At 36.3% G+C, this 24639-nt stretch overlaps 1 protein-coding gene across 12 annotated transcripts in view; it reads left to right on the top strand.

Annotated features, from left to right (window-relative positions):
• Positions 1 to 24639, top strand: part of Fchsd2 (FCH and double SH3 domains 2) — a 311736-nt gene that overhangs the window by 32151 nt on the left and 254946 nt on the right. For all 12 annotated transcript variants that reach the window (XM_087211911.1, XM_087211917.1, XM_087211912.1 and 9 more), the window contains one exon: positions 18578 to 18623. In XM_087211911.1, coding sequence (XP_087068037.1) covers positions 18578 to 18623 — 46 coding nt within the window. The remainder of the gene's footprint in view (positions 1 to 18577; positions 18624 to 24639) is intronic.

Raw genomic sequence — 24639 nt, 5'->3', positions numbered from 1 at the left:
AGCATAGGCTTATAATCCCAGCTATTTGGGAGGATGAAACAGGAAGATCACAAATTTGAAGGCAGCCTGAACTACTTAGTGAGACCCTGTCTCAACATTTTAAAAGGGTTGGGGATGTAGCCTAGTGGTATGGCACTTGACTAGTATGAAGAAAGCTTTAGTCATCTGGATAGAAGATCAAATCAGTCACAATATTCTGTTAAGCCAAAGTGTAATTCAGGGTCATACTCCCTTTCAATTCTGTGAGAGCTGAGAGAGGTGAAGAAGCTGACCAGTATACCTGAGTCCCTAGGTTTAATCCATAGTACCACACACCACACACAAAAAAATTGCCAAAGCCATCCCAACCTTTTGCAATCACCACCCTAATCATTCTGCTGCCATCAACATTGAGGCAAGACTCTACCACCAAAAAAGATTTGGGCCAGGGATTTAGCTCAGTGGTTTTGCCACCTGCTGCACGACTGCAAGGACCCGAGTTTGATCCCCGGTACCAAAAAAAAGGAAAAAAGATTATGACTTGCTGAAGGCTCAGATGATTGTTAGCATTTTAAAGGTATATTTAAAAATTAAGGTACATACACTTTTGATATGCTGCTGCACATTCAGTGGACTCGAACTGTCTTACTTTCTTGTCACTGGAACACAGTACTCAACCCCCACAAATTAAAGGAAAAAAGGTTTATTTGGGCTTGCAGTTTGTAGATTGGCTCCAAGGCAGGATAGCATGGCAGAGGGGCATGGTGGCGGCAGGAACCAGGGAGTGATGAAGGACAGGAATATAGACCCTTTCAGGCCACACCTACTGTGACCTCTCCTCAGACCAGACCTCACCTCCCAACATCATACCCAACCATGAACTCATCAGTGAACTAATCCACTGATCAGGCCCCAGTGATCCAGTCACCTCTCAAAAGCCCCACCTGTGAGTGCATGAGGATTTGCAGGAACATCTAGATAAAAACTTTAAAACCAATATAATGTGAACATACCTTTTTTTGTGGTCTTGGGGATTGAACTCAGGACCTCCTCACAGAGCTACATCCCCAGCTCACTCGCTTCCTTCCTTCCTCCCTCTGTCCGTCCATCCTTCCCTTCCCTTTCCCTCCCCTCCCCTCCCCTCCCCTTCTTTTCTTTCTTTTTTGAGAGAGTGTCATAAGTTGCCCAGGCTGGCTGGAACTTGTGGTCCTTTTGCCTTAGCCTCCCCAGAATGCTGAGAATGGGATTTTGGGCATGTGCCACCATGTCCAGCTAAGCATAACTTTCTTATGCACTGGGAAACCAAAAAATTTGTGTGACTCACTTTATTGGAATATTTGCTTAATTATGATGGTGAGACCAAACCTATAATATTTCTGAGGTATGCTTACGTTCTTAGTGCATGTTAGTAAATCCCTGAAATCCAGAAGGTGTTCAGTGGATATATTAGTGAGTTAATATTTTTTACTAGGAGCCAGATAATTTGCTGCCTGCTAGTCTTGTGTAGCTTTACTTGTCCATTCTGCTTGTTTTGTTTTAAAAATTTAATTTTGTATTCTCAGGTAATTTTAGTACACTACTATGATATTTTTTGTAATTTTTTTTTTTTTTTGTACCAGGGATTGAACTCGGGACCTTATGCTTGCTGGGCAGGCGCCGGAACCACTGAGCTAAATCCCCTGGCCTTTTGTAATATATTTTTAAAAACAGCCAGTGTATTTCAGAGCAAAATTATGAAGATTTCTTTGTGAAAATATTGTCAATTTGCTGATAATATAAGCATTAGTTCCCTTACCCATTTGCTGTCCATGCTAAAAAATTATTTTTTATATCCTAATATGAGTTATATATAAGCAGTGTCATTTATAAAATAACGAGGCAAGTAACTCAGGGTAGTGTGAGATGATTTGTCATTTTGTATTTCATTTGTTTTTATTGAGTTTTAGTTCATTGTAAGAATATGTTTTACTCTTTATCCATTATCCCACTGATGAATACCTGGGGCTGTTTTTGACTATTAAAACTAAAGGTATTATATATATATATATATTTTTCAGAAGTGTTTTTGTGGACATATTTGTATTTCTCTTGATAAATAACTCATATTGAGATTTCTGTGTGAGACTAGATAAATATTTAATTATAGAAGAAATGCCAGAGCTAGGTATACACCTATAATCTCAGCCATGGGGAGGCTGAGGCAGGAGAATTGCTGTGAGTTCAGGGACAGCCTGGGCTACATAGGGAGTTAAGGCCAGCCTGAACTATGTAATGAGAACCTGCCTCAAAAAGTAAAAAAAAGAAATGCCCAACTCTTCCCCAAAGTGTTTATTATGTCATTTTATATTCCTGCCAACAAACACCACGTTAAGAGTTTCATTGCTCTTTCTCTTCACTAATACGTATTTAAAGTTGTCAGTCTTTAATTTTAGCCATTTTGGAAGATAGATTTATTTTTAATGTTCATTACTATGATTATTGATACCCTGTATCTGTAACCACCATTCATAATTTAGACATTCTCATGTGTTTTTATCCTAGTGATGACATTAAATGGGCTCATTTTATAGTCAGTTCTGACACCATCTGCACATTTGGAAGTCTGGAAGACTGCTTTCACTTCTGACACAACTTGCATGTGTGGGGGCCTCAAGACCACCCTCAGATTCAGTAATTTGCCTGAAGGATTCTCAGAGCTCTTGGGAAGTTTCCTCAAAGTTATGACTTACTTTAATAAAAGGACTTAATTTGAAATTAGCCAAGGGAAGATGTGCTTAGAGTAAGAGAGTTCCAATAACAGAGCTCTCAGTTGTCCTTACCCAGTAGAATTGACAGCAAAAATGCATAGCAGTACATGCAGAGTATAGTCAATTAGAGAAGCTTACTTGAGCGTTGGTGTGCTGAGTTTTTATTTGGGTTCAGTTACTTAGACAGGATTGATTATCATATTACTGACCTTAGGGTCCAGTACCTCTAGAAGTTTAGTTGATATTGTGTGGCGCAAAGCTGTCTTCACTCCCTGGTAAATCACATTGATAGCATAGACTATTTAATGTGGCCCAAGGTCCCTAGGTGGATACAAATACTCTTTATCAAGCAGGATATACTACTTCCCAGAGGCCAAAACAGTGGAAGGTAAGACTTCTCTTTGGGCAAGATTAATTTTGTATGGTACATTCACATTCTTTTGTTTTTAAAAGCTAGCAAATGTAAAATGGTTGCATTAAAACATCTATGACCAAAGTCAAGGAACTTAGCTATTTAATCCAAATTTATGAAGAGTCTGAAATCTGATTATAAGCTTTTGTCAGTTTTTTTCACTTATTAAATCAGCAAACATTTATTGAACCTCTGCAGTGTTCAGGCACTGTGCTACAGATTTAAATACTAAGATAAAAAGTATATTCATTGACTTTAGAGAGCTCCACAATCACTTAGAAAGCTTGGCTGGGGCCTAGATTGTGAATAAAGTTTATAGAGATGAAGACACACTAAGTCAGCTACTGATGCTCTCTTATATCATGTTAAGGAAGTTATACTCTAAAGATGATGAGGAATAATTTCTTAAATGTTATCAGGAGAATGACTTAATCAGAAAAGGTCTTAGAAAATTATTCAGAACATTAGATTTTATTAAAGGTTTAATCTTTTTTTTTGTATTAAATTCTTTTATTTGTACATTGTAGGTATACAACACAATTACATTTCTCATTGGGAACTGTACCTTTATATAATGCATCTTGGTTCTTATTTTTTCCCCATTCCTAGCCCTCCCTTCACGCCTTCCACCCTTCCCTATTTACAAAGACTTTATTTCCATTTTTTCCATTTCTCATCATTTTTTCCTTTCCCTTCTTTCAGAAGGTTTAATCTTCATAGAGGTGTATTCTTATTCCTTTCTAGACAGTGTGGAATTTATATTTTTCCATGTAAGTATATGAGTTGATTGAAAATTACTTTTTCCAATTGCAGGAATAAAGGATTACTGGGGAAACATACAAAGTAGAAAATGTCCCCTTTATCTAATAAAATTTGAAATATATTTTTTGAGTATCTCCCCCATCTCTGTGTGCTTTTCAGGTACTTTTGAGTGTACATAGGTATCTGTATTACACAGAGATATATGTTAATATATTTTAAAAATAAAATGACATCTTGCTTTATAATTCTTCTGAAACTATAAAAAATTCTGACTAATGTAACTTTCTTTATCACAGTGCTTATGATTGTTTTATTGTTAAATAATTTTTGTGTGATGATATGTTTACTGTTACTTGTCCTTCTTGATGTTTGTCTTACTAGCTGTTTTATCTTTAGGACCTATACAGTGTTTGGCTCATTATAGCCAGCCAATAAGTGTTTATTGCATGAGTTAATTGAGGACATATTTCCATACTAGTACATAAAGAGCTACTGCATTCTTTTTCTTTTGGTACCGGGGATCAAACTTGGGTCCTCGCGCTTGCGCAGCAGGCGGCGAAGCCACTGGGCTAAATCTCCGGCCCATTACTACGTTCTTTATAGTGACCATATAGGATTCTTCTGAATGAGTGTAATACAATTTATTTTGAAAAGTTATTTTGATATTTTTACTAAATTAAGAAATATATAGTGAGAATATAAAGTGGTACAGCTGTTGTGGAAAATATTTTGGCAGTGCTTCAAAAGTTAAGCATAAAATTACCATGGGATGTAGCAGTACTTTTTTTTTTTTTTTTTTTTGGTACCCGGGATCGAACTTGGGTCCTTGTGCTTGCGAGGCAGGCGGCAAAACCACTGAGCTAAATCCCCAGCCCTGATGTAGCAGTTCTATTCCTAGTTATATACCCAAGAGAATTTAAAGTTTATGACCACATAGAATTTATACACACAAATGTTTGTAACAGCCTTGTTCACTACAGTCAAAATGTGGACATGGTCCACATGTCTATTAGTAGTGAATGGATAAACAAGAAGTGGTGTATGTATACAGTAAGATACTGTTTAGCCATAAAAAAGGAATGATGTATTAATAATGCTTTTTGAGGGGAAATGATGCTGGGGATCAAGCCCAGGACCTTGATCATGCTAGGTTCATGCTAGGCCGGTGCTCTACCACAGAAGTACATCTCTTACCCTGATAATGCTACATCTTTGATGAAACATAAAAGTGTATACAAATAAAAGAAGCCAGACATAAAAGATCACATATCATTAATTCCTTTCATATGAAATACCCATGTTAGACAAATTCATAGAGACAGAAAATTGCATTAGTTGTTGCCAAATGATGAAGTAGGGAAAAATGGGGAGTGATTACTTAATGGGTACAAGGTACTGTCCTGGGTTGATGAAAGATCTTGAAACTAAGGAGAAGTGTTGCATAACATTGTGAGTACACTAAATGCCACTGAATTATATACATTCAAAGTGGTTAATTGTATCTTATGTGAATTTCACCTCAATAGGAATTATATATACATATGCACATGATATACATTCAAAGAATAGAAAGTTTCTTCATTGTCTTCTCTTGATGTATGATGAACTCTAATAAATAGATTTCCAAATATTTATCATGTTCATTTTGGGTAATTATTATCTTGGATTTGTTTTCTTTCTTTGGAAGGGAAAATTAGTTGGTGGACTTGGTAACTGTTGAACAACTTAAAATGCCACTGAAAATATTTAAATTAATTGATGCCCATGTTCAGAATAAGAGTTCTTTTTTCTTGCAGTCTTACATTAAAATCCTTATTTCAAATAAGGTGAGTTATATCAAAGCTTAAACGGATAATAAATATTGCTTTTAATTTTTGTAAAATATTAAAAAATCTTATTTCTTAAAAAATATATAGGCAAATTTTGTAGACTTTTTTAAATGGTAAAAATATGAGCTAGTTCATTTTAATTAGTCTCTTTTGACCTGGGTATTGATAATGGGTGGGAAAATAACATATTTGGCAGCGCTAGTCATAATTTCTAATTTCAGTTTTAGAAAACCAATATGAATGTAAAAAAGGTGTGTGCCCATGTTTGTGCAAGTACAGTTACTTTTAAAAAGGGCTTTTCTTTCCAATGTAATGCATGTTTTTACTAAATATCAGAAATTATAGATTAGAAAGAGGAAAAGAATAAAATGAAAGCCTGTAGTCTGTGACCAAGAAAACTTCTTTACTGTTTTGATATGTTTACATACATGTATAAATATTTGCACATGTATAGTGTGTGTGTATATATATATATCCATGTAGCATTATATATAAACTATATGTTTAACTATATATAATAATAGTTTATATATTTTCTCAATTGCATTTTAAAGGACTATATCTAGTACTGTATGTATATGTAAAATGCTTCATAATAATATGCAGTACTCCCTAAGAAAAGGGATCTTGCTTCACTTTACCCTGCAGTTTTTTTATTGTAGCAAAATGCATATAAAATTTACTGTCTTAACTATTTTAAAGTGTACAGTTTAGTGGTATTAAATACATTCATATTGTTATGCACCATCACCACTATCCATTTCCGGAACTCCTTTTCAGTTTGAACAACTGAAACTATACCCATTGAACAGTAACTTCCCATTTCCTAATATTCTTGGCAAACCCCTATTCTACTTTGTCTCTGTGCTGTTGACTATTTTAAGTACTTCATATAATTGGAATCATGCAGTATTTGACTTTTTGTAACTGACTTCTTTCTTTATTGTAGTTCTAGGATTGAACTCAGGGCTATGCTCTGAACTGTATCCTGAACCCTTTTTATTTTTTATTTTGGCACAGAGTCTTGCTAAGTTACTAAGTTGCCCAGGGTGTTGCGAACTTGTGATTTTTCCATCTCAGCTTCCTAGTGTAGTATAATGTTCTTAAGGTTCATTCATGTGGTAGCGTATATCAGAATTTCTTCCTTTTAAGGCTGGTATTATTATTCCATTGTATGTATATGCTACATTTTATTTATCCAGTCACCTGTTGATGGGCACTTGAATTGCTTTCATGTTATCTATTATGAACAGTGCTACTTTGAGCATAAGTATATTGCAAGATAAGATACTCTTACTGGTAAAATATATTGAGATGAGGATCAGCTCAGTGGTATAGTGCTTCCCTAGCATGTGTGAGGTCCTGGGTTCAATCCCCAGCACTGAAAAATAACAACAAAAAAAATATGGGTGTACAAATATTTCTTTGAGACCTTGCTTTCAATTTGTTTGAATATGTACCTGGAAATTGAATTGCTAGATCATGTTGTAATTTTATTTTATATTTTTTGAGGAGCTGTTATACTGTTTTCCACAGTAGCTGAACCATTTTACATTACCAACACTGCACAAGGATTCCAGTTTATCCATATTCATGCCACCACTTGTAATTTTCTGATTTTTTTTCATAGTTCATTCTTATGGAATTGAGGTGATAACGGTATTGTAGTATTGATTTGCAGTTCCCTGATGACTAGTAATGTTGAACATCTTTTCGTGTGCTTCCTGGTTGTTATGATTTATATCTAGATGTCCCCTCAAAGTCTCATGTGCTCTTTCTTGGACAGGGCTTTTGGGTCACGTGAGTGCTATATTCATTGGTGGATTAGCCCACTGATGAGTTTATACTTAAATGTGCTGTTTGGAGGTGGAGCTTGGTCAGAAGAGAGAGATCACTAAGGGCATTGCTTTAAAGGGTATATCTCCTTCCCTAGTTCCTCCCTTTGTTCTATGCATCCTGGCTGCCCTGTGAGCAGCTTTTCCCTGCCCAGACCCCTCCATCATGCACTGACCATGCAAGGACTGAAACTTCTAAAATGTGATCCAAAATAAAGCTCTCCTCCTTTAAATTGTGGTTGTCAGATACTGTCTCTCAGTGATGAGAAAGTGACTAAGACACTGGCCATTTATATTGTTTGCATTGGTCATATTTTTTTGAAGAAAAATGTTTATTTAAATTATTTGCCCGTTGTATTGTGTTATTACATTGTTCTTGACATTTAATTATTTTAGGAGCTCTGTGTATATTATGGATGTTGATCCCTTATCAGATATATAATTTTCAATTATTTTCTCATTCTTTTTTTACTGTGTTTTAGTATCTTTTGATTCATAAAAATTTTAAATTTTCATAGAAGTCTAATTTGTCCATTTTTCTGTTTTGTTCTCTGTGCCTTTGCTGTAATATCCAAGAAATTATTGCAAAATCCAGTCTTACAAAGCTTTTACCCTGCCTTTTTCTGAGAGGTTTTTTTTTTATGATTTTAAGTTTTTAAATGTAGGGCATGGATCCATTTTGAGTTAATTTTTTTGTATGATGTTAGGTAAGCATCTAAAGTCATTTTTTTGTGTATGGATATCTAGTCTACTCCTTATTGTTTGTCAGAGACTGTTCTTTCCTGGTGTATATTCTTGTCACTCCTGTTGATTATATGTATGCATGTATTTATTTCTGGGCCCCCTAATCTGTTCTACATGTTTGTCTTTATGCCAGCACCACACTGGTTTGTTAACTGTATCTTTGTAGGAAATGTGAACCTTCTAGTGTTGTTCTTTTTTCAGGGTTGTTTTAGCTATTTAGAAGTCCCTTGAGATTTCATATAATTTTAGAATTTTTTTTTCCATTTCTACCAAAATCATCATGGGATTTTCATAGAGATGCTGTTAAATCTGTAGATTGCTTTTGGTGATGTTACATCCAATATCAAGTTTTCCCACCCACAAACATGAGATATCTTTTCTTGTTTCTTCTTTAATTTCAGAAGTGTTTTATAATTTTCATTAAGATTAATTTCTTTTTTTTTTTTTGGTACCAGGGATAGAACTCGGGTCCTTGCGCTTGTGAGGCAGGTGGTAGAACCACTGAGCTAAATCCCTGGCCCTAAGATTAATTTCTAAATATTTTAATCTTTTGATATTAAGTGGGCTTTAAAATTTCATTTTGTACCATTATATATAGAAATCTGTCTGAATTTTGTGTATTGACTTTGTATCCTTTTATTTTTCTGAATTCATTTATTAGTTCTAATAGATATTTTGTGGAATCTTTAAGATTTTTTACATAAAAGATTTTATCATTTGTGATAAGAGATGATTTTACTTCTTCCTTTGCAAGTTGGATGTCTTTATTTCTTTTTCTTGCCTAATTGTTCTTGCTAGTATTTTCAGCACTGTGTTGAATAGAAGTGGCAGAAGGGGGCTAGGTGTAGTTCCTCATGCTTTGTAATTTCATTACTTTGAGAGGCTAAGGTAGGAGGACAGCAAGTTTGAATCCAGCTTGGGTGATTTAGTGAGATCTTGTTTCAAAATAAAATATAAAAAAGTGCTATGGATATAGCTCACTGTAAAAGCCATGGATCTGGTTCCCAGTATTCCGCCCCCCACCCCCCATACACACAAAGCGGTAAAAGTGGCCATCTTTGTCTTGTGCTTGATCTCAGAGGTAAAGTTTTCAGTCTTTTATAGTTGAGTATAATGTTTAGTTGTAGACTTTTCATATATGGTTTTTATTATGTTGAAGTAGTTTCTGTTTATAGTTTGTATTTTTATTTTGAAAGAATATTCAGTTTTTTCACATGTATTTTCTGTATCAATTGAGATGACCATGTAGTTTTTTTCTTCATTGTGTTTCATTGATCAATTTTTCAAGGATTCAATGCTGAATCCTTGCATTTCAGGAATAAGTCCCACTTGATCATGCTGTATAGTTCTTTTAATATACTGCTGGATTTGATTTGCTAGTCTTTTGTTAAGGATTTTTACTGTCAGTGTTCATAAGGGAAGTTGGTCTGAAGTATCAGGATGTGATGCATGCCTATAGAATGAGTTAGAGATGTTTCTTTTCCTTTAATGTTTTTGGAAATGTTTGAGAAGAATTGGTGATTTTTTAGTGGGAGGAGTACCAGGGATTGAACTCTGGACCTTGCGCTTGTGAGGCAGGCGGTGGAACCACTGAGCTAAATCCCCGCTCCGGAATTGGTGATCTTTAAAAGTTTAATAAAATTCACCAGTGAGACCGTCTTCTCTGCTGGAAGAGTTTTGATTCCTTATTTAATCCTAATTTTAAATCCCTTCAGATTTCCAGTGTCTTTGTGGTTTAACCTCACTAGCCCTCTAAAGGCAATGATCCTTTAAATTCTCTAGAAGTCACTGCAGCCAAAGGGAGAGGCACTTGCATGAAAGTGATGGAGACTGAGCAACAGTGGTTGCTCTCTCTTTGTACCTCTGGCATCAGAATTTTCAATATTGGTAATAGCATAGATTCTTGGTATTTTAGGGATGGCTTTCATTTTGCCCGTCCTGGCTCTGGTAGGTATTTGTAAGGTGCTCCTGGAACAAAATGCATGGCTTCACCCCACAGACTTAGGGATAGAGGGTGGCAGTTCCTTCTGTGCTGATTGAAATTGGACCAAATGAATCACTATTATCCAAGCTTTCACCTGGAAGTAGGGTCCCTGAAATTAACTCCCTAATTCCAAAATGGGTAGATGAGACAGGCTGTACCAGTGCCTTTGTTGTCTCAATGGAACAGACTCTTTTTTTTTTTTATTAAATTCTTTCATTGGTACATTGTAGGTATACAACACAATTACATTTCGCATTGGGAATTGTACCTTTACATAATGCATCTTGGTTCTTAATTTTTCCCCATTCCTAGCCCTCCCTTCACGCCCTCCACCCTTCCCTATTTACAAAGACTTTATTTCCATTTTTTCCATTTCTCATCATTTTTCCTTTCCCTTCTTTCCTTTCCCCTGCCCCTCCCACTACCCCTACCCCTTTGGACCTTTTCTTCCTATTTTACATTATCGATTATTCATTCTAATCATTGGTACATTTTAGGTATACAATATAATGACATTCATCATTGGAAATTTGCACCTTTACATAGTCTCTCTTGGTTCTTATTTTTCACCCTTGCCCAGCCCTCCCTTCAACCCCTCCAGTCCTCCCTATTTACAAAGATTTTGTTCCTATTTTTCCATTTTCTCATATTAATCCCATTCCCTTCTATCCTTTTCCCTAGCCCTCCCACTTCCTTCCCCTTTGCCCCTTTTCTTCCTATTTCACATTACCTATTATACATTTAGTCCTTATTTACACATTCAGTTTCTCATACCAGAGAAACTATTCAGCATTTACACATGTGTGTCCTATTTATTTCACTTAAGAGTATCGCCTCAAGGTGCATCCACTTAGCTATAAATGTCTCTAATTTCTCATTTTTTATGGCTGAGTAGTACTCCATTTTATTAAAAAACCACATTTTCTTTATCCAGTCTCCAGTTGATGGGCATTTCGGCTGTTTCCAAGTTTTGGCTATTACAAACTGCGCTGCTATGAACATGGGTGCACATATATCACTGTGGTATGATTCTTTTAATTCTTTGGGGAAGATCCCCAGCAGTGGAATAGCGGGGTCAAATGGGACTTCCAGTCCTAGTTCTTTGAGGTATCTCCATACTGATTTCCACAGTGCTTGCACCAGTCTACACTCCCACCAGCAGTGGAGCAGGGTTCCTCTTTCCCCACAGCCCCGCCACCATTTGTTATTGGTTGATTTCATAATAGCAGCCATTCTTTCTGGAGTGAAGTGGAATCTCAGCGTTGTTTTCATTTGCATCTCTCGAATGACCAGTGATGTTGAACATTTTTTCATGTATTTATTGGCTATTTCTACTTCTTTGTCTGAGAAATGTCTGTTCATTTCAGATGCCCATTTTTGGATTGGGTCTTTAGATTTGGGAGGTCTGATCTTTTTAAGTTCTTTATAGATTCGAGATAGTAGACCTTTGTCTGAGGAAGAGCAGGTGAAGATTTTTTCCCACATTGTTGGTTGTCTCTTCACACTGCTGGTGGTTTCTCTTGCTGTGCAGAAGCCTTTTAATAAGAAGAGATCCCATTTGTTGATTGTTTGTGCTAGGTCACGGGCAACTGAGGTTTTGTTCATAAAATCTTTTCCTACACCGATGTCTTCAAGGGTTCTACCTAACCTCTGTTCCAACTGGTTCAGAGTTTCTATTTTAATATTTAGATCTTGAATCCATTTTGATTTTAGTTTAGTGCATGGTGAGAGATACAGGTCTAGTTTGAATCTTTGGCAAGTTGAAGCCCAATTTTTCCAGCACCATTTATTAAAGAGGCTATCTTTCCTCCAGTGAGGGTGTTTGGCTCCTTTGTCAAAGATGAGATGGCTGAGTGTGTCTGGCGTTGTTTCTGCATCTTCTAATCTGTTCCACTGGTCCTCAAGCCTGTTTCTTTGCCAGTACCATGCTGTTTTTTATCACAGTAGCTTTGTGGTAGAGTTGCAGGTTGGGGATTGTGATACCCCCTGCCATGTCTCTGTTACCTAGAATTGCTTTTGCTATTCTGGGTCTCTTCTTGCTCCAAATGAATTTTTGGATTTTTTTCTCGAGGTCTATGAAGTATGCTGCTGGGATCTCAATTGGAATTGCATTAAATCTACATAGCAGTTTTGGAAGTATGGCCATTTTCACTATATTAATCCTTCCTACCCAGGAGCAGGGGATGTCTGTCCATTTTCTGATATCATCTTCAATCTCTCTTTTCAGAGTGCCATAGTTTTCAGAGAAGAGGTCTTTGATTTCTTTCGTTAGGATGATTCCTAGGTAGTTCAGTTTTTTGGATGCTATTGTGAAAGGAATTATTTGCCCTATTTCTCTCTCAGTGAGTCTGTCATTGGTGTAGAGGAAAGCTATTGATTTTTGTGTGTTGACCTTGTAACCAGCTACTTGACTGAATTTGGTTATTAAGTCTAGAAGACTTTTGGTGGAGTTCTTGGGGTCTTCTATATAGAGTATCATGTCATCTGCAAATAATGACAATTTGACTTCTTCATTACCTATCTTTATTCCTTTTATTTCTTTCTCTTGTCTAATTGCCGTGGCTAATGTTTCCAGAACTATATTGAACAAGAGTGGTGATAGCGGACATCCTTGTCTTGTTCCTGATTTTAGTGTGAAGGATTTCAGTTTGTGACCATTTAGTATGATATTGGCTGTTGGTTTTTCATAGATGGCTTCTATCAGTTTGAGGTAGAGACCATCTATTCCAATTTTTTGTAGGGTTTTTATCATAAATGCATGTTGGATTTTGTCAAATGCTTTTTCCTGCATCTGTGGAGATAATCATATGGTTTTTGTCCTTGGCTCTATTGATAGAGTGTATTACATTGATTGATTTGCGTATATTGAACCATCCCTGCATCCCTGGGATGAATCCCACTTGATCAGGGTGTATGATCTTCTTGATGATCTTCTGCATTCTGTTTGCCATTATCTTATTAAGGATTTTTGCATCTGTGTTCATTAGTGAGATTGGCCTATAGTTCTCTTTTTCAGTTGGGTCTTTCTCTGCTTTGGGGATCAAGGTGATGCTTGCTTCCAGGAATGAATTTGGGAGTCTTGCTTCCCTTTCAATTTCACTGAAGAGTTTAAACAGTAGTGGCAGCAGTTCCTCTCTAAATGTCTTGTAGAATTCAGCAGTGAAGCCATCAGGGCCTGGGCTTTTCTTAGTTGATAAGTTTTTAATTACATTTTCAATTTCATTGGTTGATATTGGGTTGTTCAGAATTTTTAGGTCTTCTTCGTTCAACTTTGGTAATTCATATGTATCTAGGAATCTGTCCATTTCTTCTGTGTTGTACATCTTATTGGCGTATAGGTTCTGGAAGTTAGGTATTGATGATCATCTGGATTTCTGCTGGGTCCGTTGTAATTTCACCCTTTTCATTCCTAACTGCATGGGTTTGGGCCTTTTCTTTCCTTTTTCTGACAAGGTTGGCTAAAGGTTTGTCAATTTTGTTGATTCTTTCGAAGAACCAACTCTTGGCTTCATTGATTTTTTTTGTATCGTTCTCTTAGTCTCCATTGCATTGATTTCTCCTCTGATCTTTATAATTTCCTCCCTTGTATGAGCTTTGGGGTTGTCCTGCTCTTCTTTTTCTAGAAGCTTGAGGCTCAGCATCAGGTTGTTTAATTGGGCTCGTTCTGTTTTCCTAATATGCGTATTCACCGCTATGAATTTCCCTCATAAGACAGCTTTCATTGTGTCCCATAGATTCCGATATGTTGTACTGTCATTGTCATTTAATTGAAGGAACTGTCTGATTTCTTCTTTAATTTCCTCTGTGACCCATTGGTTATTCAGAAGTGTGTTGTTCAATTTCCACGTGTTTATGAAATTTTTTGAGTTTCTTTTGCTGTGGATCTCCAATTTCATCACACTATGGTCTGATAATGTACAGGGGATAACTTCAGTTCCTTTGCACTTACTTAAACATGTTCTATGTGTGAGTATGCGGTCTGTTTTGGAGAATGACCCATGTGCAGCTGAGAAGAATGTGTATTCTGACTTTGTGGGGTGGACGACTCTGTAAACATCTGTTAAGTTCATTTGTTCACGAGTTCGATTGAGTTCTAGTATTTCATGACTTATTTTTAGTCTAGTTGATCTATCTATCTGTGACAGTGGGGTGTTGAGGACCCCCACTACAATTGTATTAGTGCATATATGACTTTTCATGTCCGTTAGTATTTGTTTTATATAGTTGGGTGCACTAGTGTTTGGTGCATAGATATTTATGATTGTCATCTCTTCCTCTTGGATTCTTCCCTTTACAAGGATGTAGCGTCCTTCTTCGTCTCTCTTAATCAGTGTTGGTTTGAAATCTACTTGATCTGCCAAGAGGATAGCTACTCCTGCTTTCTTTCGGGTTCCTGTCACATGGAGTATTGTTTTCCACCCTTTAACTTTCAGTCTATGAGTTTCCTTTTGAATGAAATGTGTTTCTTGTATGCAGCATATTGTTGGATTTTGCTTCTTGACCCATTCTGCCAGTCTATTTCTTTTGATTGGTGAATTGAGACCATTAACGTTGATGGTTATAACTGAAACGTACTGACTTGTCATTGCCATGACTTTTTCTTTTTGTTGGGTTCTCCCCCTTTACGTTTAATTTCTTGTCATGCCAGATGAGTTCATTCTGCTTTGCTTCCTGGAGTTGTGATCCTCAATGTCTGTTCCTAGGATATTGTGTAAAATTCTTTGGAGTGCTGGTTTGGTAGTCACGAAGTTCCTAAGGTGCTCTTTGTCATGAAAGTATCTTATTTCTCCATCCATTTTGAAAGATAGTTTTGCAGGGTACATCCATCTGGGTTGGAGGCTGTTTTCTTTGAGGGCTTGGAATATGTCACTCCAAGCTCTTCTTGCCTTGATGGTTTGTGTTGAGAAGTCTGCTGTGATTCTGATGGGCTTTCCTTTGTATGTGATTTGTTTCTTTTCTCTGACTGCTTGGAGAACTTTCTTCTTCCGTTGGGTTTCTGGAATCTTAACAATTATATGCCTATGTGTAGATTTTTTTTGATCAAGGCTATTTGGAGTCCTATATGCCTCACTTATCTGTATGTCAAGCTCTTTTCCCCTGCTTGGGAAGTTTTCTGCCATTATTTCTGTGAAGAGATTTTTTATGTCATCTCTACTCTCTCCTGTTTCTTCCTTGAGCCCAATCAGTCTTATGTTATTCTTCTTTGCGTCATCTAGCAGCTGCTGGATTGATTTCTCATGTTCCCTTATAATTTTGAAGCAATTTTTCTTTTCCTGGTCACTAACTGCAATCTTATCTTCTATATCTGAAATTCTGTCCTCACACTGGCTCATTCTGCTGTGTAGACTTTCAATGGAGTTTTTCATGTCCTGGAAATCTATTTGCATCTGTTCTATGGATTCCATTTGTTTCTTATGTTGGGATTCCATCATGTTCCTGAGCTCCTCTCTAGATTTATTAATCATGTCTTGCACTAGGGGCACAATTTCTCCTGTTATCTGAGAAATTATTTCTGATTTCATTTTTTCCAGATCCCCTTTTGTTGCCAGTTCAGTGGGTCCAGGTGGTTGAGTATCAGAGGGTTCCATCTCATTTCCCTTTGGGGTCGCTGTAGGTGATCTGGAAATCTGGTTTTGAGACTTGTTTACGTGTTTTCTCATTTCGACTGGGCCAGGGGGCTGTTAGCGCCTGCACGGATTACCTCCTCTGAGCTGGGTGAGGTGGGACAGGGGCCGGGAGCAGCGGTAGGGATGGTGACCCAAAAGCCCTTTCCTGTGGGCTGGGAGCAGCGGGAGGGATGGTGGCCGGGAAGCCCTTTCCTCTGGACCAGGAGCAGTGGGATGGTGGCTCAGAAGCCCCTCCCTCTGGGCCGGGAGCGGTGGGAGGGATGGTGGCTTGGAAGCCCCTTCCTCTGGGGCAGGAGCAGCGGGACAGAAGGTGGCCCCAAAGCCCTTTCCTCTAGGCTGGGAGCAGCGGGAGGGACGGTGGCCGGGAAGCCCCTTCCTCTGGACCAGGAGCAGTAGGACAACGGCTCAGAAGCCCCTACCTCTGGGCCGGTACAGCTGGACTCAGTACCTTGGTCTGGTGGTCTGTTGTCCTCTGCGTCTTTGTAGTGTGGAACCAGGTGGCTGCCTGTCTGCAGCGGGGTGATTCGGTGTCTTCCGTGTGACTCAGGACCTCGGTAGGGTGTGCACAGACCTTCCTGTGTGCAGCGGGCTGATTCGACATGTTCTGTGCGACTCAGGACCTCGGTAGGGCATGGGCAGACCTGCCTTTCTGCAGCGGGGTGATTTGGCATCTTCCGCGCGACTCAGAACAGACTCTTAGTGCTTCCTAACTCCACATCTTCCCAGAATCTTCTTTCCTTGCTTAACCCTTGAATGCACTGGAGACATTTATTATATAAGATGCTTATTTTTTTATAATCTAAAATACCCTTATATATGCATGAGTTTTTAGATTTATTTTTAATTTGTAAATAAATTTTATCCCATTCTGCCCCTCGAACCTCCTCTCTTCCCTATGTACAAAAGCTTTGTTTCCATTTTTTCCCTTTTTTTCTTGTCACTTACTGATTTAAAGAGACTGTTTCCCATTGTATGTTTAGTATTAAGAAATTAGTTATTCACTCAAGACAAATACAGTAAGATCTTGAATAGTTACATTTCCTAACAGTCATATTGGTAAATTTAAATAATTTTTCAAGCATTAATTTTGGCTTTTTTTTTCTATTCCAGTGTACTCTTTCTTTCACTCTTTCCACTTCTTATATCTTTGCCTTAGTGCAATAGGATCTGCTTCCCTCCCCCTTTGAGAACTTTTATTTATAGAACAAATTTTGACACTTAGCTAGGCTTAGAATTTCAGATATTGTCTGTCTGTCTATCTATCTATGGTAATACTGGGGATTGAACACAGAGCATTCACAGTGAGTTATAGCCCCAGCTCCCCCTCCCTTTAATTTTTAATTTTGAGACAGGGTTTCACTGAGTCACTAAGTTGTCCAATCTGGGCTTGAACTTGTGATCCTCTTGCCTCAGTCTCCCAGAGTGCTGGGATTACAGGTGTGTGGATCAAATATTATCTTACATTCTCCTATATTTATCTGGATGCTGACTTCCACAATTACAAGTACACTCATAAATTTGGATTGAGCCAGGGGTGGTGAGGCATGCCTATAATCCCAGCACTCAGGAGGCTGAGGCAGGAAGATCACCATGAGTTTGAGGCCATCCTGGACTATATAGTGAGTTCAAGGCTGGTCTGAACTACATAGTGGGACCCTGTCTCAAAAACACAAACAAAAATAAAATTGGGTTAAAATGAAAGAGAGAGAGTGTGTGTGTGTTTCCTGAGGTGCGCTGGTTTTGCAGCACAGATTCGTGGCATACAACAGACATGACTTTAATTCAGAATATTCAAGGTAAATTGCCAGTATTATATTTTGTTGATTCTGCAATGCCTGTGATTTATAAGGTTGACTGTTAACCTTTAAAATATGAGGAAATACTGTCAATCATAAAGAGTCATCCCCATATCATAAATTTGGAAAATTTTTAAAGAGATAGAGGGTCCTACTATGTTGCCTAGACTGCCCCAGAAATCCTGGGTTCAACTCTGGTGGAGTGGTGCACACCAGCCCTTGGGAGGCTGAGGTAGGAGGATCACAAGTTTGAGGCCAGCCTGATCTACATAGCAAGTTTGAGACCCTAGCCTGGACTACATAGTGAGACTCTTATCTCAAAAAAAAAAAAAAAAAAGCTAGGCATGGTGGCATGCCTGTAATCCCAGCATTCAGAAGGTGAAGGCTGAGGCAGGAGGATCGCTGTGAGTTCAAGACCAGCCTGAGCTACATAGTGAGTACAAGCCTAGCCTGAATTATAAAGCAAGACTCTGTCTCCAAAAAAAAAAAAAAAAATCCTGGGTTCAAGCAAGTCTCCTCCCTCAGCTTCCCAAGTTGGTGGGAATTCCTGTGTGCATCACTGTGCCTGGCCAGAAGTGTTAATTGTGAAAAGTATGAACCATAGAATCTACAAAATTGTACCATCAAGGAAACTGAGGCACAGGGAAGTCAAATGACTTGTCTAAGATTATACTTGTAAGTGGTAGAGCTGGACTTTGAATGTAGATTGTCTAACTGCAGAGACCACACTGATAATAGTCTTTCTGAGCACATAAAGATGAATAAAATACATTTCCCTGGAAAATTTCAAAGGTGTGTTTATAAATTTACATGAAATTATTAAGTTATGCTTTCAGTAATTAATTTTTATTTGTATTTTTAGGACATTCAGTCAGAAGAGGGCTGCTATTGAAAGAGAGTATGCACAGGTAAGCTTGGAGTTGGAAGTCCCTGTACTAGGGCAGAAGTAGTTGTCAGAGAGAACCTTAGCATCCTCACCTCTTCTTTTATTTCTGGTTTTTGTTCTTTGATTTCCCTTTTGTTTCATTTGAATATTTAAGTGAGGAGCTAAGTTGTTCCTTATTACAAAGAAGACTGTGAACCTGCTTCTAGAAGACATTATGGATGATATTTGTAAAATATTTAAGGGGATGAATGATAATATACTTCACAAGTGTATTTATTCATTCTCCTTTATGTGCCCCATTCTCTGCAATTAATGAAAGATTAATTTTTATATTTATTCATTCTGGATTTTAGTTCTCATTACTGGCCTGTTTTGAGGGTGATATGCTTTCAGTAGATAGTATGGAGCCTTATCTAGGGAAAGTTAAGCATTTCCTTTAATTTTAATTAAACACTTATTTGTGCTTCCCTCGCTAAGAAGAATTATATTTCTGTATCACCTTGTGGATATGTAAGAATAAGTAACTATTCTATGTACAGAAACAATTTAACATAATTTAAAAATTTTGGCCTTTTAAAGTATTTACTTTCTGTGTACAGTACCATTTTAGAGAGTCCCCTCATAGCCCAGCAAATTGTAAAACTTGTATTTGTAGCAAAAATTTAAAATACAAGAGAACATTAGAAAGCATAATTAACATGCAGTATATATTCTACATGGTAACCACTACTGCTACAGCTGTTGTTCATTCTTTCTATATAATGACAGTAGGGCATGCTTTTCTTTTTTAATGCTTTTTTAGGTTTTAACTTGAAATTTATTCAAATTAGTTAGGTAGACATCAGTCTTTTTTTGTTTTGTTTTGTTTTGGTTTTTTTTGGTACCAGGGATTGAACTCCGGACCTTGCACTTTCGAGGCAGGTGGTGGAACCACTGAGCTAAATCCCCAGCCCTCAGCTAAATCCCCAGCCCAACATCAGTCTTTTTTGATTTGACAGTCTTAGAAGAGAATTATCTATTCCTTAAAAGCTAGATAAAATTGATTTAGTCAGATGTTGAGTGTTTATAAAATATATTAAGTGCTTCACATAATAAGCAGCACAAGTTCTAATATTTTTGTTGAGCCTTTTTTCTATGTATCTATAATAAATACTAGCAATAATACCTAAATGTATTGAATCTTTACTTTGTACTTGGCTTTGTGGAGTATTTTATATATGTTATCTAGTTTAATCCTCTCAATAAATAGGAAATGTTATTGTGCCCTTCACAGATATATTTTATACCTGCAAATATGCTTATATATAATATATGTATATTTATAAAATTTGGATGGACATCCATAATATGCTTTTAAAAATAGAGTATGAAGTGAAAATTTTTGTATGGTATTCTTCGGTAATAAGATTCAAAGTTTTGATCACCAGTAGTTCACATTCATGATTAAAAATGTAAAATATACTTTAAATTGTATAAAAAGTAGCAGTCTTGTGCTCCAGTCCCAGTCTCCTTCAGATAAGATTAAAAGCAGATGCTTATTTTTGTTTTCCTGGTGATATTTCTGTGTCTTTAAATAAGGTACCTCTAACTGATTCCTGATTTATCAACTGTAGACATAATAAATGAGAAATTAAACTACTAAGCCATGCCTTTCTAGCTTCTCTTTTAATATAATTGTGGTACTGTTTTAGTGCTATTGTAGCTCTTAATGTTATGTTTAAATTTTTATCTTTTTTGTCAATATGTATATAAACATACATTATGTTATATCTAGATATATGTGTACATATGTGTGTATAATATGTGTGTATATGAATATGTAGATAAATGTATGCATATATATATACATAGTACAGTGGAATTACATTTAATTAATGATCAGATTTACCCTTGAAAAGTTTTAACTAACAGGTGGATTACATTTGGTTTTGTTTATACAACCCTATATAATAATGTAAGTAAACTACATAAATTATCTAATATATCTTTCTAAACTTTTAAATCATATTCAAGATCAAAATTTCCACTTGGGAAAATTCACTCTATGGAAAGCCAGTTTGCAGAATGTTCTTATTATTTATCATGTATACCTTTTAGATGATTGATTTGTCTTGGTTCTTATTCTTCAGTGTTTTCCTAATTAATTTTTTGACATTTCTTGACATTATAGACAGTGTTATCTCTGTGTTCTTGTTTACCTAAACATCAGTTTTACTTCTTGTCAATTTTAGAGAAACTCCACTAATTATTTTAAGCCTATTTGTGTTCCTTATGTGAGAATATGTCCTTATTGGTAGTAGAGTAAGGTTATAGAGAATACTTGAATTACTTAAATTATTTCTTTACCTTCTTTTGCTCGATGTACAATTGAAATTTAGGAAGACAAATTTTGAAAAATTGCAGTATAGCAGATGCATAGTAAGATGGACAAATATTAAAATGTACCTTTTGATACATTTTTTGTGAATTGAATATAGTCATATACCTATTACCCAAATTAAAATATAGAACATTACTGGGACCCCAGAAGGAATCAAATTCATACCTTTAGTGGTAACTAGTACTCTTTTCTTGCTAGAGTTTATTGTCTTCTTTTTCTTTTTTTTAATTGCATATTGAGGATTGAACCCAGGACCTTTCCTTTTAAATTTTTATCTGTGTATGTATGTGTGTTTGAGACAGGGCCTCACTGTGTATTCCAATTTGGCCGTGAACTCACTATGTAGCCCAAGCTGGCTTTAACCTTGCAGTGATCCTCCTGCTTCAGCCTCTTGAGTGCTGGGATTATAGACATGCATCACTATGCCTGGCCTTATTTTTTGCCAAGTTACTAAGTTGCCCAGGTTGGGGTCGAACTTGTAATCATCCTGCTTCAGCCTGTCAAGAGTGCTGGGATTACAGTTGTGTACCACCATACCTGGCTTGTATCTGATTTCTTTGATTTAGCATTAAGATTTTAAGTTTCAAACCTGTTTTTGCATATAGGAGTGATTCTTCTTTATAGCATCCATTGAATGAATATATTACATTTATTTTTCCACTGTACTTATGATGAAAATTTTATATTCATGTTTTATTTTGTTTTGTTTTGTTTGAGGTACTGGGGATCGAACTCAGGATCTTGTGCTTGCGAGGCAAGTGTGGTGCCACTGAGCTAAATCCCCAGCCTGACTATATTCATGTTTTAGATGATTTTGACTAATGCTTCTGAACAAAAGTTTTATGCATGTGTTTTGGTGGCTGTATGAACATAGGAGTAGAATAGCTGGGTCAGTGGGAACATGTGCATCCTATTTTAGTAGATACAACGAAGCAGTTTTACAAAGTGTACCAGTTTACATTCTCACCAACAACATATGAGAGTTGCACTTGCTCTGTATCTTTGCCCATATTTTTCTCTAAAATTAAAGACTGACATTTTGATGAGTATGTAGTAGTATTTCATTTTTTAAAATAAGCTTTGTAAAAATTGACATATATACACAAAAAAGTGTGCATTAAGTATATCATTCCATGAGTTTTTAACAAATGGCCAAATTGTTATGAAAAACATGACTTTTTCATTTTGCATTCTCATCAGCAATATACAAAGGTTTCAGTTCCAGAAATGGCCTGGAAAGTATTTGTCAATGTCTGTCATATCTGATTATGGACAGTATAGTGGCTGTAATTATTAGGAGCAGTACCTGCACTACATTCTTACATGTGTCTTTAGGTGACTATATGAGTATGTTTTATTGGGAATATATCTAAGGAATGGAATTTCTGTTATAGCTTATATGTTCAGCTTTGGAAGATACTAGGAAATGATCTTCTACAGTGATTATTGCAATTTACAGTCCTGTAGTCAATGATTGGGAGTTACATAGTAGTTGCTTTGAGTCCTTACCAACATTTGGTATTTTTTAAAAAACTTTTTTAGCCTGTCTGGTGAGTATGTGGTGGTAAAGAATTGCAAGTTAAATTTGCATTTTCCTGATGACTCATGAAATTGAGGAACTTTTTATATCTTGATTGGGCATAGATATGTTTTGTTATGAAGTATATGTGTTCTGAATTTCCTGTTCAAGTTTCTCATTGTTTTCTTATTGATTACATTCTGGATTTGACTCCTTTGTCAGATGTATGTATTGCAGATATCTCTACAATCTCGTGTAGAAATGTCATGTTTGTGGTTTGCCTTTTAATCTGTTAATGATTTCTTTCCATGAAAACAAATTCTTAGTTTTAATGAAATATAATTTTCTTTTATAGTCAGTGCTTTTTATATCCTATTTAAAAGTTTGATGTTACTCAAAAGTCTACCCTAAGTTGTTAAGTAATGTTCTGGAATTTTTATTGTTTAATCTTTCACAGTTAGTTCTGTGGTCTGTCTGAAGTAAACTTGAGTGCAATGTGGGAGTGGGGTCAGGATTTCATTTTCTGTGTGGATATCGATTTGACGAAGCATCATATACTGAAAAATCTCACTCTACCTGTACCCTTGCACTGGGGTGAGGTGATACTTGGTGATGAATTAGGTAACTAATATAAGTGTATTTCTGGATTTTATTTAATTGATCTGGCTTTTAAAAAAAATTTTGTCATTGTTGTAGTAATTGCTATGGCTTTATAACATTAAATTTCAATTCTGGGAGTTTAAGAACTTTCATTATTCTTGGCTCTTTATATTTCATGTATGTTTTAGAATTATTTTGTTGATTTCCCCAATATGCTGCCTGGGATTTTGATAGGAATTATTTGCATCTTTAGATCAGTTTCGTAGAACTCATATCTTAACAATATTGTTATTCCCATTTTTATTTAATGGTTCTTTCATTTTTTTTCCAGTATACTAAACACAATAGTTCATTGAAACCTCCCTTTTGTCAGAGGCCTCTTTTCTGCAACCTGCAGTCTCTTGCTTTAGTCTAGGTTCTCTGTGATTGCTGCATAGGCCTTATCATGAATGTTTTTCTTTCTTGTGTGGGATTCATCGATCCTTAGGCCCAGTGGTGGCTTGCTCCTATTATCCTAGCACTGAGGAGGCTGAGACAGGAGGATCAAAAGTTCAAGGCCTACCTGATCTACATAGAGAAACCAAGAGGGAGGGAGGAGGGGGAGGCGGAGGGGGGAGGGATTGTAGTTTACTCCCTTATTTTTGAAAGATTTTATGTAGAAATTTCCTAAATCACTTTTATACTTGAATTTATTATTTCACTGTAATTTAGTTATTTTAGTGAAGGACATAATATTGTTCTGAAGATACAGTATTAGAAATCTCCAATATAATTTCAAAGAGATGAAAGATTTTCTTCATGTGGATATAAAAATAGTGAAAGCTCTTTGTGTGTGTGTGTGTGTGTGTGTGTGTACATTATAAAGAAGAAGGAAAAAAAATCCTCGCACTCCAGGAGGCTTGAGCAGGATTATCACAACTTTGAGTCCAGCCTAGGCAACTTAGTGACTTAGGAAGACTCTATCTCAAAATTAAAAAATAAAAGAGCTAGGGGTTTGGCTCAGTGTAAAGGCCCTGGGTTCAATCCTACCATTTTGCTTTGCATACATCCCTGATTATTGCCTTGTACCAGTTCCTATAATTAATTTTGGGGGTCAGAAGATCCATACATGTTTAAGGCTTTAGGAATATTACCCAATGCACTATGTAAAATATTTATGTTCTTGATAGAAATATATAAAAATGCCTGTTTCCCATGTTACTGTTACCTTGGATAATATACATTTAAAGGTATTTTTGGCTTTTTTTTTAAGGAGAAAATTGATGTTTTGTTTTAATAAAAAAATGTTGCAATGTGTGACAGTGTGCTCTATTATTTGCTTACATTTTTTGAGAGAAATTTCAGAATTAATTAGAAGAGATATTAAAAATTTATCTATGTTGGGCATATGTAAAAAGGGATATATAAATATAGTAAGTTGGTTAAGGTATTACTAAAACATTTTTATGTTTAGAATATGACCCTTCTGAGTAACTTTTAGATCAGAACCATCAATCTCCTTGTTCTTTCCACAGTATTACCTTTTATATTACTTCATGA

This window comes from Heterocephalus glaber, unplaced genomic scaffold, assembly GCF_053883595.1.
Source record: "Heterocephalus glaber isolate CG9 unplaced genomic scaffold, H.glaber_assembly_v1.0 deba00001428, whole genome shotgun sequence".
In the NCBI taxonomy this organism is placed as follows: Eukaryota; Metazoa; Chordata; class Mammalia; order Rodentia; family Bathyergidae; genus Heterocephalus; species Heterocephalus glaber.
Note: the sequence above shows the minus strand (reverse complement) of the source record. Positions and strands in the feature narration are given on the sequence as shown.